Below are 16,518 nucleotides of genomic sequence, written 5' to 3' on the forward strand. Positions count from 1 at the left end.
GAGTCAGTCCTTCAAACCATCTTTGAGCTGAATCCACCAAAGTAGTGAGGAACACTTTACACTTGATTCGATCTGTATGCCATGTTCTCAAACCGGGCTAGGTGCTCATCAGGATCCGCATTGCCATCGTAATCTTTTACTTTGGCGGATTTGAAGTTTCCGGGAAGAGGTTCCCGGACAATGATATCAGCAAATGGGCAACCTTTAGTAGTAGCTCGAGAAATACTACGACTCTCCAACTGCCCTTCCAGAACCTTCATTTTCTGCCTTAGTTCCAACAGTTCCTCAGTCACGGTAGGTGATTTGGACCCAGCACTAGACTCCTCATCCTCTCCTCTCACTTCATCCTCCCTCAACTCTTGCTCCTGCTCCTGCTCCTGCTCCTGGTCATTAACTTGCCCCCCTCCGGGTGGTGTAACTTGATGAGAAGTTTCTCTCCTGGCCACAGCCTTCTCCACCGCTTCGGAGATTATTCTAGCCAACTCCTCCAAGGTCATGGTAATAAGATTGGGTCCTGTGGGAGGGACACCACCACCTTGCCCCGAAGCACGCGCATTATCCCCATGAGCCCGGAAATTTTCTTGGTTAGTTCTTCGAGTATGAGCCATATCAACGCCTTAATCTCAATTTCCCACAGACTGCGCCAATGATGCGATCCGGGTGAAATGAGTGAGCAGGGTCGGGTGCTCCACGGGATCAAATCAATAATTTATAATGTTTGGGAATTTGAGTGAGGATAATGGCTTCAATAGCACCTGCAAACAATGAAAGGAACTCGTGAATGGGCGTCGGAAGGGTGTCCGGCGTAGCCACTCCGATGCTAAAGTCAGCAGGTTGAAAATAAACAGAAACAATATTTTGGAGAAAATATGTATAATGCTTAAGAGTTTTAAGATTTTCAGAATATGTAGATGACATTAATACCTNCGTGATCCAACAGTGGTATCAGAGCCAGGTTCTTTATATCGTATGGTTTTAAATCATATTGAATAANTCGGGAAGAAGAGAAGTGTCCGGGTGGAAGTGAAATGCCGGGGAAGCTGACCTCTATTCTGGGCTTTCCAATTGAAATCCCGGGTCAATGATGACCCAGGCCCTTACATGGGTATCAGTATTCATTGTAAATTGCTATGACTCGTCTACGAAATGGCCTTAAGTGGGTAGAAGTGGATAACTGGCTATAGCTAAATGATAATTTGCAAAATTCAATTGCTGTGAACAATTGTTTTCCGTATGGCGCCATATTAATACGCTTCATTGAATTTCAGCTAACATGTTAAAATTAAATGACCAAATAAAAGAATTTGATACATGTATATAAAAGAGCTGATCGATATGAGAATTAATTTGGCATGCGATGATGCAGCCTTTGCTCGCAGTGGAGGAAGAAGAAATTTTGGAAGGAGTTTCACCTGTGCAATTTGGTGATTTGCCTGCACCACAAGCATGCTGAGACAATTCTTGATTAATTATCCAATTGGTGGCGAAACTCTCTCTGTGACAAGTCGAGTTGTGTCACAGACAGAGATTCTTTCATATGTTCATGGATCCACTGGACTTCTGGGGTTGCATGTACGTCATTTGTGTCTCTCGATCATATTTATCTCTGAAGTGCATTACATGAAGTTATTTTAAATTGTGATTAATTACAAGATTGATGCCGCTATTAAGTACTCTGGGAATTCAGGCGGACCGGACCGGCTTTTAATGACAAGGGAAATTGTGTTGGCGTTGAATTTCAATCACTCGATTGTAAGAAGACGTGCAGATACCGAGAAAGAACAGATCATATAATGGTATTTTCACAGAGAAATTAGAGACTGCCTTACTCATTTTTTTCATTTTAGGTATTTTTTTAATTTTTTCTTATTTTTGATTTTTGTTAGTTTTACTTTATTGATGCAAATTTGAAGAATTGTTTTTAATTATGAGGAAATTTTTTAAATGGCTTTCTGCAAATCTCTATAATCAAATTTAACTTTTGCTGACATTTTGTTCAAAATGTTGAAGAACTTAATATAAGTTGATTTTTAAAATTAGTTTTAAGTTTCAAATATATTTTTAGATTATATTTACAATAACACACAAATATATTAAATCGAGCTAATATGATAATATAATTATGCAGTTACTGTATATTTTATTATATATTTATTTAATTATATTAATGCTAAAAGTTTTACAGAATTTTAATTTTTTTAGTATGAACTAGTGTATATTTACAAGAATTTATTTTGAGAAAAATAAAGTAATGATTTTGAGAAATTGCTCAAATTTTTAATGTGAATCATAATATGTGATATTATATGATTTGAATTTTGTGCATAATGACTTAATGATGTATCAAGCTTTTTGTTTTTTTTTTATTAATGTCCATATTACTTTTTGATGTTTGTCAATGTCCAAATCTATACATTATTTTTTTCTTACCGATGGTTTTAAAAAATGATGTGAACTGACTTTAGTTTTTGACCACAATGATTCTTAATTAAGAGTAAAAAATTTGAAAAATCCGTTTTATAATTAAGATAAGGTCATACATCAATTCAATTTAAGGATGAAAAAATATAAATACTAGTATTCTGATGCACATGTTGTGTGTTTATACATTCCGTTTTTTAATAAAAACAAAAAATATAAAATTAAAAAAATACATCGTTTTCATAAACAAATAGTCACAAAACGCAATATATACATCAATTTTACAAAGGTGGGTGATATTTTCATAAATGAAGAACAAAAGTTACAAAAGTGAGTGTCATTTTCGTAAATAAGAAATATCTAATAGTTAAAAAAAATGAGACAATATAAAATTACTAATTTAATAATTTTGATTTTGTTTGAAATTAAGTTAGGATATAATCGATTGAAAATTGGTTGATTAAAAGGCCTTTACTATAATAACATAGTAAGATACCTCCTTATAGTATATATATTTCAAAAATATCGTGGTCATTATATATTATTAATAATCGTTAGAAAAATCCGCTATTAATAACAATATTGTTAAAAGATAGAACATAATTAGTACTATGGTAATTACTATTATATATTTTGTTTTTTAAAAATATAATATAGTTATTTCTATGCTGGAGACTGCATTTATATAAAATTCGGTCTCTATTTAAAAACCGAAATAAATATTTGAGACCTTTTGTTGCCTTTCGGTCGCTCATAAGTTTTGTGACTGAAATATTCATATCCGGTCGCTAATTTGAGACTGAATTTATTAATTCGATCACCAATTAGAACTGGGATTCACCCGAAAACAAAGATTTATTTATGCTAGACCAAAAAATTTACTTCCAATATAATTATTTTCCATCACCTGATCTATTAATTTAGAACTAATGGCTTACGCCAGTATGAATCATGCTGTGTGTTTTCCATCTGATTGAAAATGATTATATCGATCGAGAGTAAATTTTTTGTTAAGCATAGATAAACCTGACCACCGATTAATTTAGAATTAAGGGATTACGTCAGCATGAATCATGTTGAATGCATTGGTCTTGCTCAAATGCTTTAATCATTACGTGAAAGAGTAATATTATATGTACAACCAAATTTCTACAATACAAAAAATTTAATACGAAAATTCATTTATCAAAATTTCATGAAAAATTCAATACAAAATTGATAGGACATCGTGTTCTCGCACCCAAGACGCAGCGGAAGTTTAAAAATTTTGTTCTTGGGCGTCATGTGTTTAAAAATATTTATAGGGTGTTTAGAATTATACATTTGCGTTCTTAACGCTTGGACTCCAAACTATTCCGATTTTTACGCGGAGATAGTCCTTCTTGTAAATCACTACGAACAGTTCTTCTCCTTTGCTCGCCTAATTAGGTCCACGATCGAAGACTGTCTTCCTCGGCTGGTTAGCACTAGAGAATCCAAACGGTTTATGCGTTGAGACTGTAGCCTCCGAATTTCCAAAATCCGGAGACGGTGCGATAGCGGCGGTGCGGCAGGATACCAAAGGGCCGAAATTTCTTCACCCAATTTTCAAGAGATGGCCGAGTTCAAAATCATGGGTTTTTGACTAATTAATTCTTAATCAATCATTAAGAAATATTATAGATTCTTGATCCATAATTAAGCAAATCTAATTTGCTTTTGGCCAAAAAAAATTCTCCCAAAACATGATGTGGCCGTGGTTTCTTTCGCAAATTGGAAAGGAATTTTGTGATTTGGAGTCTCTCTCTAACAAGGACTTAATGATTTCATTATATTAAAACTCTCATATAATTAATATATAATGTATTTATTAACTTTTAATAATACATGATATAATAATACCATATACACATATTTTATATCACCATATAAAATATATATGTACATTAATTAAATTAAATAATCATTATTTAATTTATAAATTAACTCCTAAGTTAATTTAATTCTAAACTCCTCTAAAACATATATGAGAATTTGTGTATGTTAGTAGTAACAAGCACAATCATTTAATTAGTAAATTCCAAATTCACAAAAATATTATTCTGAACTCATTATAACCCCGATCGACGATCCGAAAGTGCCGATGTACCAAGGATACAAATCTTGTTCATATAATGAAAATTGAAAATTTCGAAGTTCAAAATTTTTATTTACCAAATTTAGAACTTACCATATATGACAGTTACTATATTTGGCAGCTACCAGTTTTAGTGAACTCCTTCACAAAACAGGCATTTCCACTCTCCTTCCTTATTTAGCAATCATGCCAATTTTCATTTCTTCCATCCTATGGAATCAGCTCATAAACTTGTTTATAAGCTTCTTGTTTGATCTCCATCAAACTATAGTTGCCAAATTCCAACTCGTTGAAATTTGATTATCTCAACGGGAACACGGAATCTGATGTTTGTGTGACCCTCAATGGTTCAGGGATACAGCTAGCCGTGGATTCACATCTCCATGTGATTCAGAATAACATTTATTCTTATTCGGGTTTACCCTAGTTAACTCCATTCTTTTCATCAACACCTTGATCAAGAATGTCAGAATTCATTTCTGATTGCACCCATCGGATCATGGTAAGAGCGTCTAGTAGCATCGTCCCATGATCCCCTAGGTATCACTGATAGTGCCTGCAAGAACCTTTAGTCATGGTTAGCGTACAGTACGGTCCCTTCAACACATATATCCCGATCGAATATGCAACCATTGGTATATCAAGAGTTGCATATGAATTCGATAACGATGCGATTTATCTTTGAGTACTAATAGTGGCACGGTATGTGCAACTAAGAAAACACATTTTCCTAAATCACATTTCTTACTCTGGCCAGAGACTCCTTGCACTATTAACTCATCAGATCACATATGATATCTTCACCTGTAGGCGAACGGTGAATCCCCGACTACAATGCATTTGCTCCTACGTATTTCGAAATTACACCCAACCTCGCCACCTGATGACCCTTGATGGAGTCGGTAAATGGATCAAAGTGCGTGCTAGTACGTATAGCCCTTACATTGTCCCGGGTCAAATGACTAATCGTGTACAACCATAACTGCGAACTATTTCACTTGATAAGTGAGAACCACTTGGACAGTCCGAGGGAGGGTTGTTCAGTGCATTATCATATGATCACACATCTGTGTGAATGAACATTTCCATGTCCTTGCCAATGAAACATGGTGTTGACACTACATATGCTAGTCTCAAGCTTGAGCGACCTTTATCTTTGTTTTAGGCGGCTGATTCGACTAGGAACCTGTTTAGAATATACGGTACACTTCCTAATGAGTTTCATTATCTTTTGTTGCGACGTAGACCTCATGGTACCTATTGTATATTCAAGAACTTTATCTATGCAGCTTGCATGGGTATATAGATAAAGTATAATAACATAATCGAATGAAATCGTAAAATATTATTAAAATAAAGATTGTTTTACATTAGAGTCAATAAAAGCCCTAGCCACAAGTTGGCTTGCTGGACACCTACTCTAACAAAAATCTCGTGATATAATAGCAAAATATAACTATATAATTGTTGTAAATATTATATTTGTTGTATTTTAGCATTATTCTACATAAAAAACTCTTAGATCTATAAAGTCAGAAGCTCTGGCCTTCGAATTTTTGGTTATTTAGATAAATTGTCATTTTGAATCAAAGTGGACATAAAAAAACACAAAAGTATTAAAGATTGTCTACTGTTTTCGAAACATAAAAAGTTTAATTTGTGAAAAAAAATTAACTCGGATTCACATCGGAGATTATGTTTGTCGGTAGAAAAGTCAAGAAATGCAGCAGAACTATTAAATGTGGGCAGAAGGAAATTTCACGGAAATTTCAGAAGACGTGTTTTATACGCGTCTTCACACTGACAGAGGCTCTATAAATAGAGCTCCCCTTTTCATTTTGAAATCATCCATTTTTCGAGTTTTCTCTCATCTTATAATATTCTATAATATTTGTGAGGTGTTTGTTCTCCTGTATTAAGAGAGTGTGTGTTATCTTTTGAAACACAGTGAGTGGGTTGTACACCGTAAAATATTATAGTGGAAATTCTTTTCATCTTGCATGTGGTTTTTACCCTAATAATTTTTAGGTATTTTCCACGTAAATCTCGGTGTCCAGTTTATTTTTTATTTTCGGGTTTATTATCTCAAATTACCGCAAGTGGGACCAACAAGTGGTATCAGAGCCAGGTTTAAAATTTCTTAAAATTCTGAGTATGCTCTGTGGTTGCAGCCTAGACTGATCTTCCACATCAGAAAAAAATTTTTGAGATTTTTTATTTAAGGCGGGATTATTTTGTCCAATCTACTAAAATTGTTGTAAACATAATGGCGGGAAGGTACGAGATAACAAAGTTCAACGGAAGCAATTTTATGCTGTAGAAAATAAAGATACAAGCAGTTTTAAGAAAAGAGAATTGCTTGGCGGCTATTGGAGATAGACCGGTGGAGATTACGGATGATGGAAAGTGGAATGAGATGAATGACAATGTTGTTGCAAATTTACACTTGGCTATAGTAGACGAAGTATTGTCAAGTATCTCTGAGATAAAAACAGCAAAAATTATCTGGGATACTCTGACAAATATGTACGAGGTCAAGTCGTTACACAAAATGATTTTCCTAAAAAGAAGGCTTTATACTCTTCGGATGGCGGAATCTTCATCGATGACCGACCATATCAACAAACTGAATACTCTATTTGCCCAACTCACTTCCATGGGACATAAAATTGGGGAAAATGAATGTGCAGAGCTTCTACTTCAAAGTCTACCAGATTCATATGATCAACTTATCATCAACATTACCAACAATATTCTTATGGGCTTTCTAAGATTCGACGATGTCTTAACTGCGGTTCTCAGAGAAGAAAGCCGATGCAAGAACAAGGAAGATAGGTTGGTAACATCGAAACAGGCAGAGGCTTTACCGATGATAAGAGGAAGATTTATGGACCGTGACTCCAGTGGGAGCCAAAGACAAGGTAGATCAAAATCGAGAAGTAAGAAGAAAATTATTTACTGCTTTAAATGTTGCGGTAAAGGGCAGTTCAAGAAAAAGTGTACGAGTATAGATAAAAGTTCTCAAGGAAATGTGGCCAGTACTTCAGGCAGTGGTGAAATTTTATTCAGCGAAGCAACAACTGTTGCAGAAGGCAGGCACAAATTTTGTGACATATGGATTATGGATTTAGGAGCGACGTGGCACATGACATCTCGGAGAGAATGGTTTGACCATTATGAACCAATCTCAAGATGATCTGTATTCATGGGAAATGATCATGCCTTGGAAATCACTGGGGTCGGTACTATCAAAATTAAAATGTTTGATGGTACCATTCGCACCATATAGGAGGTATGACATGTGAAAGGACTGACGAAAAATCTTTTGTCCTTGGGGCAATTGGATGACATCGGGTGCAAAACTCGTATCGAGAACGTGATCATGAAAATTGTGAAAGGCGCGCATATGGTTATGAAGGCGGAAAAGGTTGCTGCAAATCTGTATGTACTTTTGAGAGAAACACACAAAGAGGCAGAACTAGTTGTTGCATCAATTGGTTCAGGAGAAGAATTAACAGTGTTATGGCATAGAAAGCTCGGGCATATGTTAGACCGGGGGTTAAAAATTCTCTCAGAACGGAAGCTGCTGCCAGGACTTACAAAAGTGTCACTACCCTTTTGTGAGCATTGTGTTACCAGTAAACTAGACAGATTAAAGTTTGGCACTTCTACTGCCAGGAGCAAAAGCACATTGGAGCTGATTCATTCGGATGTTTGGCAAGCACCGGTTGTATCCCTAGAAGGAACGAGATATTTTGTCTCGTTCATTGATGATTTCTCTAGGAGATGTTGGGTGTATCCGATCAAGAAGAAATCAGATGTTTTCCAGATCTTCAAAGATTTCAAAGCGCAGGTTGAACTTGTTTCAGAAAAGAAAATCAAGTGTCTGAGGACTGACAATGGAGAAGAATATATCAGTGACGAATTTGATGCATATTGTCAACATGAGGGTATCAAAAGACAATTCACGACGGCTTACACACCTCAACAGAATGGAGTGGCGGAGCGGATGAACAGAACCTTGTTGGACAGAACAAAAGCTATGTTGAGGACTGCGGGTCTAGACAAGTCATTTTGGGCGGAAGCAGTTAAAACCGCTTGTTATATTATCAATCGTTCTCCTTTAATGGCGATTGATGTGAAGACTCCGATGGAGATGTGGACTGGGAAGCTGACAGATTAATCTCATTTGCATACATTTGGAAGTTCGGTGTACGTTCTGTACAATGAGCAAGAAAGATCAAAGTTGGATTCGAAATCCAGAAAATGTATCTTCTTGGGTTATGCTGATAGACTAAAGGGGTTTCTCTTGGGGGATCCTACTCTTCACAAGTTTGTCATCAGCAGGGATGTTATCTTCGTGGAAAATAAAGTAAAGGGAGACAAAGGCACATTGAATTCAGAAACTACTATATTTCAGGTTGAAAATAAGACGGATGAAGGTCAAATTTCTTGTGAAGCAGTACCAGAGCACGACAAACAAGAACAAGTTGAGTCTGAGGTTTCCAATGGGCGGCAGTCAACTCGAGACAGAAGACTACCAGGTTGGCTTTCAGATTATGTCACTGAAAGTAACATTGCAATTTGTCTATTATCAGAGGATGGTGAGCCATCGAGTTTCCACGAAGCTACTCAAAGCTCGGATGTATCCTTCTGGGTGATAGCAATGCAAGAAGAATTGGAAGCATTAGACATGAATCAAACTTGAGATCTTGTTACACTACCACGAGGAAGGAAAGCCATTGGTAACAGATGGGTCTATAAGATCAAGCGTGATGTCAATAAGCAAGTAGAGCGGTATCGTGCTAGATTGGTGGTAAAATGGTATGCTCAGAAAGAAGGCATTGACTTCAATGAGATATTTTCTCCTGTGGTTCGGCTTACAACAGTCAGAGTAGTGTTGGCATTGTGTGTGGTGTTTGACCTACATCTAGAACAGCTAGATGTGAAAACTGCATTTTTTCATGGAGATCTTGAAGAAGAAATCTATATGCTCCAGCCAGAAGGTTTTGCGGAAAAAAGCAAAGAAAACTTGGTTTGCAGGTTGAACAAATCTCTGTACGGTCTCAAACAGGCGCCGATGTGTTGGTACAAGAGATTTGATTCCTATATCATGGTCCTTGGATACAATAGACTGAGTGCATACCCTTGTACGTATTTCAAGAGGTGTGGTGATTGTTATATCATTTTGCTGTTGTATGTGGACGATATGTTGGTAGCAGGCCCCAACAAAGATCAGGTCCAAGGATTGAAGGCACAGTTGGCTAGGGAATTTGATATGAAGGACTTGGGACCAGCAAACAAGATTATAGGGATGCAAGTTCACCGAGACAGAAGTATGGCTTTCCCAGAAAAATTATTTAAAGAAAATCTTGCAACGCTTCAACATGTAAGATAGTAAGCCAATTTCGACCCCTTTTCCTGTTAACTTCAAAATATCTTCCAAGATGTGTCCTAGCAGTGAAGCGGAGAGGATGGAGATGTCTCGAGTACCATATGCATCAACAGTGGGCAGTTTGATGTTCGCTATGATCTGTACAAGACCAAACATTGCTCAAGCAGTGGGAGCAGTTAGTCGATATATGGTGAATCCTGGAAGAGAGCATTGGAGCACTGTTAAGAGGATCCTTAGATACATTAAGGGTACCTCGGATGCTGCATTATGTTATGGAGGATCGGATTTTACACTCAGGGGCTATGTCGATTCAGATTATGCAGGTGATCCTGATAAGATGAAATCTACTACTGGTTATGTGTTTACTCTTGCAGGAGGAGCAGTAAGCTAGGTTTCAAAACTGCAGACAGTTGTGGCGTTATCTACAATAGAGGCAGAATATATGGCAGCTACTCAAGCTTGCAAAGAGTCAATATGGATTAAAAGGTTATTGGAGGAGATCGGGCACGAACAAAACAATGTTCCTTTGTTTTGTGACAGTCAGAGTGCCTTGCACATCGCAAGGAATCCAGCCTTTCATTCGAGGACGAAACACATTGGAGTTCGATTTCACTTTGTGCGGGAAGTAGTAGAAGAAGGAAGCGTAGATATGCATAAGATCCATACAAAAGATAACATAGCTGATTTTCTGACCAAACCAGTGAACACTGATAAGTTTGAGTGGTGCAGATCCTCAAGTGGCCTAGCAGAAACGTCAGCAGCAGGGAATGACAAGATTGAAAGGATGTGTGGAGATGTGTTTGATTCTCAATCAAATCTCCAAGTGGGAGAAATGTCGGTAGAAAAGTCAAGAAATGCAGTAGAACTATTAAATGTGGGCAGAAGGAAATTTCACGGAAATCTCAGAAGACGTGTTTTATACGCGTCTTCACACTGGCAGAGGCTCTATAAATAGAGCTCCCCTTTTCATTTTGAAATCATCCCTTCTTCGAGTTTTCTCTCATCTTATAACATTCTATAATATTTGTGAGGTGTTTGATCTCCTGTATTAAAAGAGTGTGAGTTCTCTTTTGAAACACAGTGAGTGGGTTGTACACCGTAAAATATTATAGTGAAAATTCTTTTCATCTTGCCCGTGATTTTTACCCTAATAATTTTTAGGTGTTTTCCACGTAAATCTCGGTGTCCAGTTTATTCTTTATTTTCGGGTTTATTATCTCAAATTACCGCAAGTGGGACCAACAATGTTCACATGCATCACTTCTTGTCTAGTTCTAGGGAATTTGGTTGTTCGAGCTATATTTTATTATACTAACTTTTTTTTTAGGTTTTAAAAAAAGAAGATTCTCCGAAATTTAAAATATTTAAATTTTTATTGAGCTAATTTCTTTCAGATCAACTTTTAGATATATTCTCTCGTTTGTTAGGACTCTGGTAGAACCAATAATCCATTGACACAGAGAGCTGTGATGCAAGCATATATGGTATAAAATTTCACACTACTATCGAATTTCGAGTGAAATTTTGGATTCTTTTGGCTTACTGAAACAAAATCTCATTCACAAGTCCTTTTTTTTTTCAAAATTTTCATGAATTTTTCACGGGATTTTGTTTAAACCATCGCCATTTAAACAATCGTCGCTACTTAGCGACGATGACTTTCCGGACGATTTGAAAATCCGTCGCTAAAACCATTGTTAATGATTTTTTTTTTTTTGTAGTGTTGGTATTTGTAGATTATTTCACAAATATAAATATTACATGAATTTAGGCTTGCATGTTAAAGATTCTCCATTTTTCTTTATATTTTCTCAAGTCCTATATATAATAAAGATGATACGAAGTATTTTGAAAATATGGACATGGCTCCAACATTTAGATCAAGTAAGCACTAAAATTGGATCCCGTCCTCCATGCGATATTGTCACTGCATTCCTAAAAGGGTGTCAACCGACGGCATGGTTGTAGATTCCGACGAGTTCAATACTTAACCTAGCATATCGTACGTATCATATGACAAGATCAATGAATTTTGAGCATGATCCGACTACCATTGAGCTTCCCATCTAATTCGATGATTAATCAGAGCATATATATTTGAACATTCAACATCAACTTCTTTCGGCTTAAAGATTTGCAAATTCATCTAAATTTAAACAAATTATACGGATTATAAACATCTTTCTCCCCAAAGATTTGATTACCATAACAAAGATATGCGGGGTGGGGTCTAACACAGGGAATTATACTTTGCTTGTGAAGGGCGACGTATTGGGCCCAATCTGTTATCTCTTTATCTTGGACCCAAAAATTCTCCTACATGTCACCTCAATCTACAGTAATAGTGCTCCTCTTTACTCACTTCTTATACACTGCCTGCCCCCCCTCCCCCTAAACTAAAATCATTAATTTCCCCATTTAGTGATGATTCTTGTGCAAATAAAGTACAAGGGTCGTTGAGTTCTTTTCTCTTGAATCGATACTCAAACGAGAATTGATCAAGAATCTTGGCTACTATTGATATATCCGCCTTCGTGTGGAGATGACTTCCCTACAAGTTTGCATGGATTCATCTGACCTGTTTCAACAGGTAATCTTGAGATTTGAGAATGAGTGGCTAAAGCTCGAATTCGGGTTAGTGTTCGAGTTTGAGTCCAAGCTGCCGAAACTAGTTGATAGGTTTCAAATATACACAAGTTGCTCGAGCTTTCCTAGTTATCTTCCCATGTTTAACTTTATTAAAAAATTATGCCCTATCCTATCTAGTATACTATTTCGAATTTCAACGTTATTTTGAAATTATTAACGAATAATCTATTTTTAACATGACTATAGCCATTTCCAGTCTATATGGGACTAAATTCAGAATGCAAAATTCGATCTTCTTCATTTTCAGGACGCAATGGATTATTCTCCAATCACACCACAATCTGATCAAGAGGACATACTCACATGCACAAGAACTCTACTAGAGAGGAGAGTTATAAGACCGCAGCATGAACAAGCCTTGAAATGCCCACGATGCGAATCTACGCACACCAAATTCTGCTACTACAACAACTACAGCCTCTCCCAACCCCGATACTTCTGCAAAGCCTGCCGTCGCTACTGGACCAAAGGCGGCACCCTCCGCAACATCCCTGTCGGCGGCAGATGCCGGAAGAACAAGAAGTCTTCAGCCAAGAAGTCGTCGTCGTCTTCGAGTGATAATCAGAACCTGCAGCATACTAAGGGAGCCTCTGCTCTATCACCTTCGCCTTTGCCTTCGTATTACGATGATAATAATATCGATCCCACGGATCAATTTCCGCTGGCATTTCCTGATCCAACACACTTGCCATCTATCCACTCAAATGGGATTTTGACTGCTAACATGAATCCACACTACAGTAGTTTCTTGCTCGAAAATCCTGCTCCGGTTCCTCACTTCTTGGAGAACAAGTATGAGTCCCTTTTCGGGGGCCTCAATTTCATGGGATTAATCAATGGTGAGAACTTTGGTGGGATTAATGATAACTTTGGAGGGCTTTGCTATCGAACCGGGATTCATCAAAATCTCAGTGCAAGAATGCAGCTGCAGTACGAAAATCATCACGAGCTGGAAGCCAAGCCAATGAATACATCCAAGATTTTGTCGCTTGAATGGCATAATCTTCAGCAAGAAGCTTGTAATTCTGACACTGTTATGGGTTATCCGGGTGGGATTAATGGATCCTGGACTGGATTGATGAATGGGTTTGGATCTTCAATTAATCCGATGCTCTAATTCTATGATTAGACTATGCATTCGTATGATTAGTGGAGTGTAATTAATATGTAATCAGTCGATTATTATATGACAAATGATGGTTTAGGAATGATTAATTATCCAAATGAGGTTATATTAACTAGATCGATGAGTTGAAGTATATATGTTTTATTATAAAGATCTTTAAAGGTTTATCCTTCTTACTTAATGAGTGGCCAGTTATATTCTCTATATTTAAACGCGATTCCCCTTGTTTTTTCCTCTTTTTTTAATATATAAATTATATAGTAATCATACTAAATTCAAAATTAAAAAATCGGCTCTTAAATTGGCCTGATTTTGTTTTTATTCTCAAACAGTGAAATTTCATTTTATTATAATACCTTTGATTTTTTTGTTATTTTAGCTCGTTTTGTTCGAGTAGATATCTTGTAAGCCATGGTTGGCTAAGTAATTTATCGATTCTATTGTAATTAACAATCTTTATTTTAATATAATTCATATTTCATGATTCAATTTTACTTTATCTGTATACACATGCAATAACATAGATAAAGACATTGATTAAACTTTAATACAAATGAATCGTACTTCGATCTTGAAACTCATTTGTAAATAATGTATATTCTAAATTAGTTCCTAGTCGATTCAGCCCGCCTTAAATAAGAATAATGGCCGCTTGAGCTTGAAACTAACATCTGTGATGTTGTGTACCGTATTTCATGATAAAGACATAGAGATGTCCAATCATGCAGATGGGTAATCAAATGATGATTGTACCGAACAACCCTCTCTCGAACTTTCCAAGTGGTTATCATTCATCGAGAGGAAAAGTCTGTGGCTGTGATTGTACATCATTAGTCCTTACGATCCGAGATAACACTGAGGCTCTAAATACTAGGATTGTTCTTTGATTCGTTTACCGGTTCAGCGAGGGTCACAAGATGGCGAGGTTGGGTGTAATTGCGACATGTGTAGGAGCCAGTGCATTGTAGTCGGGAATTCACCGCTCACCTACGGGTGTAGATATCTTTTATGATCTAACGAAATAGTAATGCATGAACTCTCTGGCTAGAGTGTAAGATGTACATTAGGGATAAAGGTTCTCTAGTTGTACATGCGATGTCACTATTAATATTTCATAAATGTATCACATAGCTGTCGAATTTAATATGCAACCCTCGCTGAACCAATTGTTGCATATTCGATCGAGATTTATGAGACGAATGGACTGTACTATATAATAATCATAACCGATTAGTTCTTAAAAACACTATCAGTGATAACTAGGAAATCATGGGGTGATGCTACTAGACGCTCTTGCCATGATTCGATGGGTTTAATAAAAAAAATGATATCTGACATTCTCATTATCAAATGTTGGTGCATGGAATGAGGCAAATTAGGGTAAACCCAAATAAAAGAAAATGTCCTGAATCACAATGAGTTGTGAACCCACGGCAAGCTGTACCCCTAAACCATTGAATATATGTGAAACGTCTGCTACTCGTTTTCTTAAATCGTGCTAGAAATTTTTATTTTTCCTCCTCCTTAATCTCTATAATTAAAATATACATATATATAAATACTTTAAAATATCTTATCACCATTTTAAAAATAAACATCCAATTAACATTTAAAAATCTCAAGGAAAATATTTTAAAGCATAAAATCGTCAAACGTTTTACCAACTTAAAAACAATATTTGAAAAGTATAGCTCATACTATAACCTCTCAAAAATATCTCATAACATAAATAAAAGTCGTAAAAAATATCTTTAATATAACTTAAAATCATAATTCATAAACTAGTGCAGAAAACTAGCGTCGGTCATTGGGTTATGTGCACCTTCAGTCCAGTAAAGTCAACCATCAAGACCTCCATAAACATTATTATCATAATAACTTGCATCAATCACACCTAGTGAGTCTAAAGACTCAACACATCATATTCTTGATAACAAGTACTACATATACAGATCACATACAATAGTGAAAAATATTTGTACTTAAAATAACGTTTTCATGAAGATGTAGAAGCTTTAAACAAAACCATTTTCATGATGCATAAACTTTAAATAAAAACATTTTCATAATGATGCATCACTTTAAACATAAATATTTTCGTAAACATTTTCATATCAACATAAACGTATTCATAAACATTTTCTTATCATCGTAAACATATTCATATTGATATTCATATTAACATATTCATATTCATATTCGTATTCATATTCATTTTCATATTCATATTAACATATTCATATTCGTATTCGTATTCGTATTCGTATTCATGTTCATATTCATATTCTTGTTTGTTGAATTCAGATCGTGATTGTGACTCGTATTCTTAAACGTATTGGGCGATGGATCCATCCACATGTAACCACAGTACTGGACGGCGGGGACACCAGCAACATTCTCACCGGTCAACTGGGCCTTGGCCTTACGTATTAACATATTCATATTCGTAGTCGTATCAACGGAAACACGATCGTCGGGCTCCCACTGGGCGCATAACTCTCACGATATCTCCAACATGTTTAGTCACAATCCCTTCACGTCCTTCAACATTTTGTATTTTCATCACTTAATAAAAACATGCATAATAATATCGTGTTATTTTGAAACAAAGCATGCAACATATCTTTTAAATACCAATGCTAACCCATAAAAATCCGTAAACATTTAAAATAAACGTTGTAACATATAAAAATCATAAAAAGTCATAAACGTTTTATAATAAACGTTTTAACATCATAAACGTTTAAAATAAACATTTAAATCATAAACGTTTAAAATAAATATTTTAGCATAAAAATCCATAAACATAAA

At 35.9% G+C, this 16,518-nt stretch overlaps 1 protein-coding gene across 1 annotated transcript; it reads left to right on the plus strand.

Annotated features, from left to right (window-relative positions):
* The first annotated feature begins 12,338 nt into the window (after positions 1-12,338).
* Positions 12,339-13,882, plus strand: LOC140991771 (uncharacterized). The gene is made up of 2 exons (XM_073461929.1): positions 12,339-12,522; positions 12,829-13,882. Exons 1-2 carry the CDS (start codon positions 12,475-12,477, stop codon positions 13,696-13,698), a joined length of 918 nt encoding a protein of 305 aa, XP_073318030.1. The 5' UTR covers positions 12,339-12,474; the 3' UTR covers positions 13,699-13,882.
* The last annotated feature ends 2,636 nt before the right edge of the window (positions 13,883-16,518 follow it).

Source organism: Primulina huaijiensis, chromosome 13 (genome assembly GCF_012295235.1).
Source record: "Primulina huaijiensis isolate GDHJ02 chromosome 13, ASM1229523v2, whole genome shotgun sequence".
NCBI classification, from domain to species: Eukaryota; Viridiplantae; Streptophyta; class Magnoliopsida; order Lamiales; family Gesneriaceae; genus Primulina; species Primulina huaijiensis.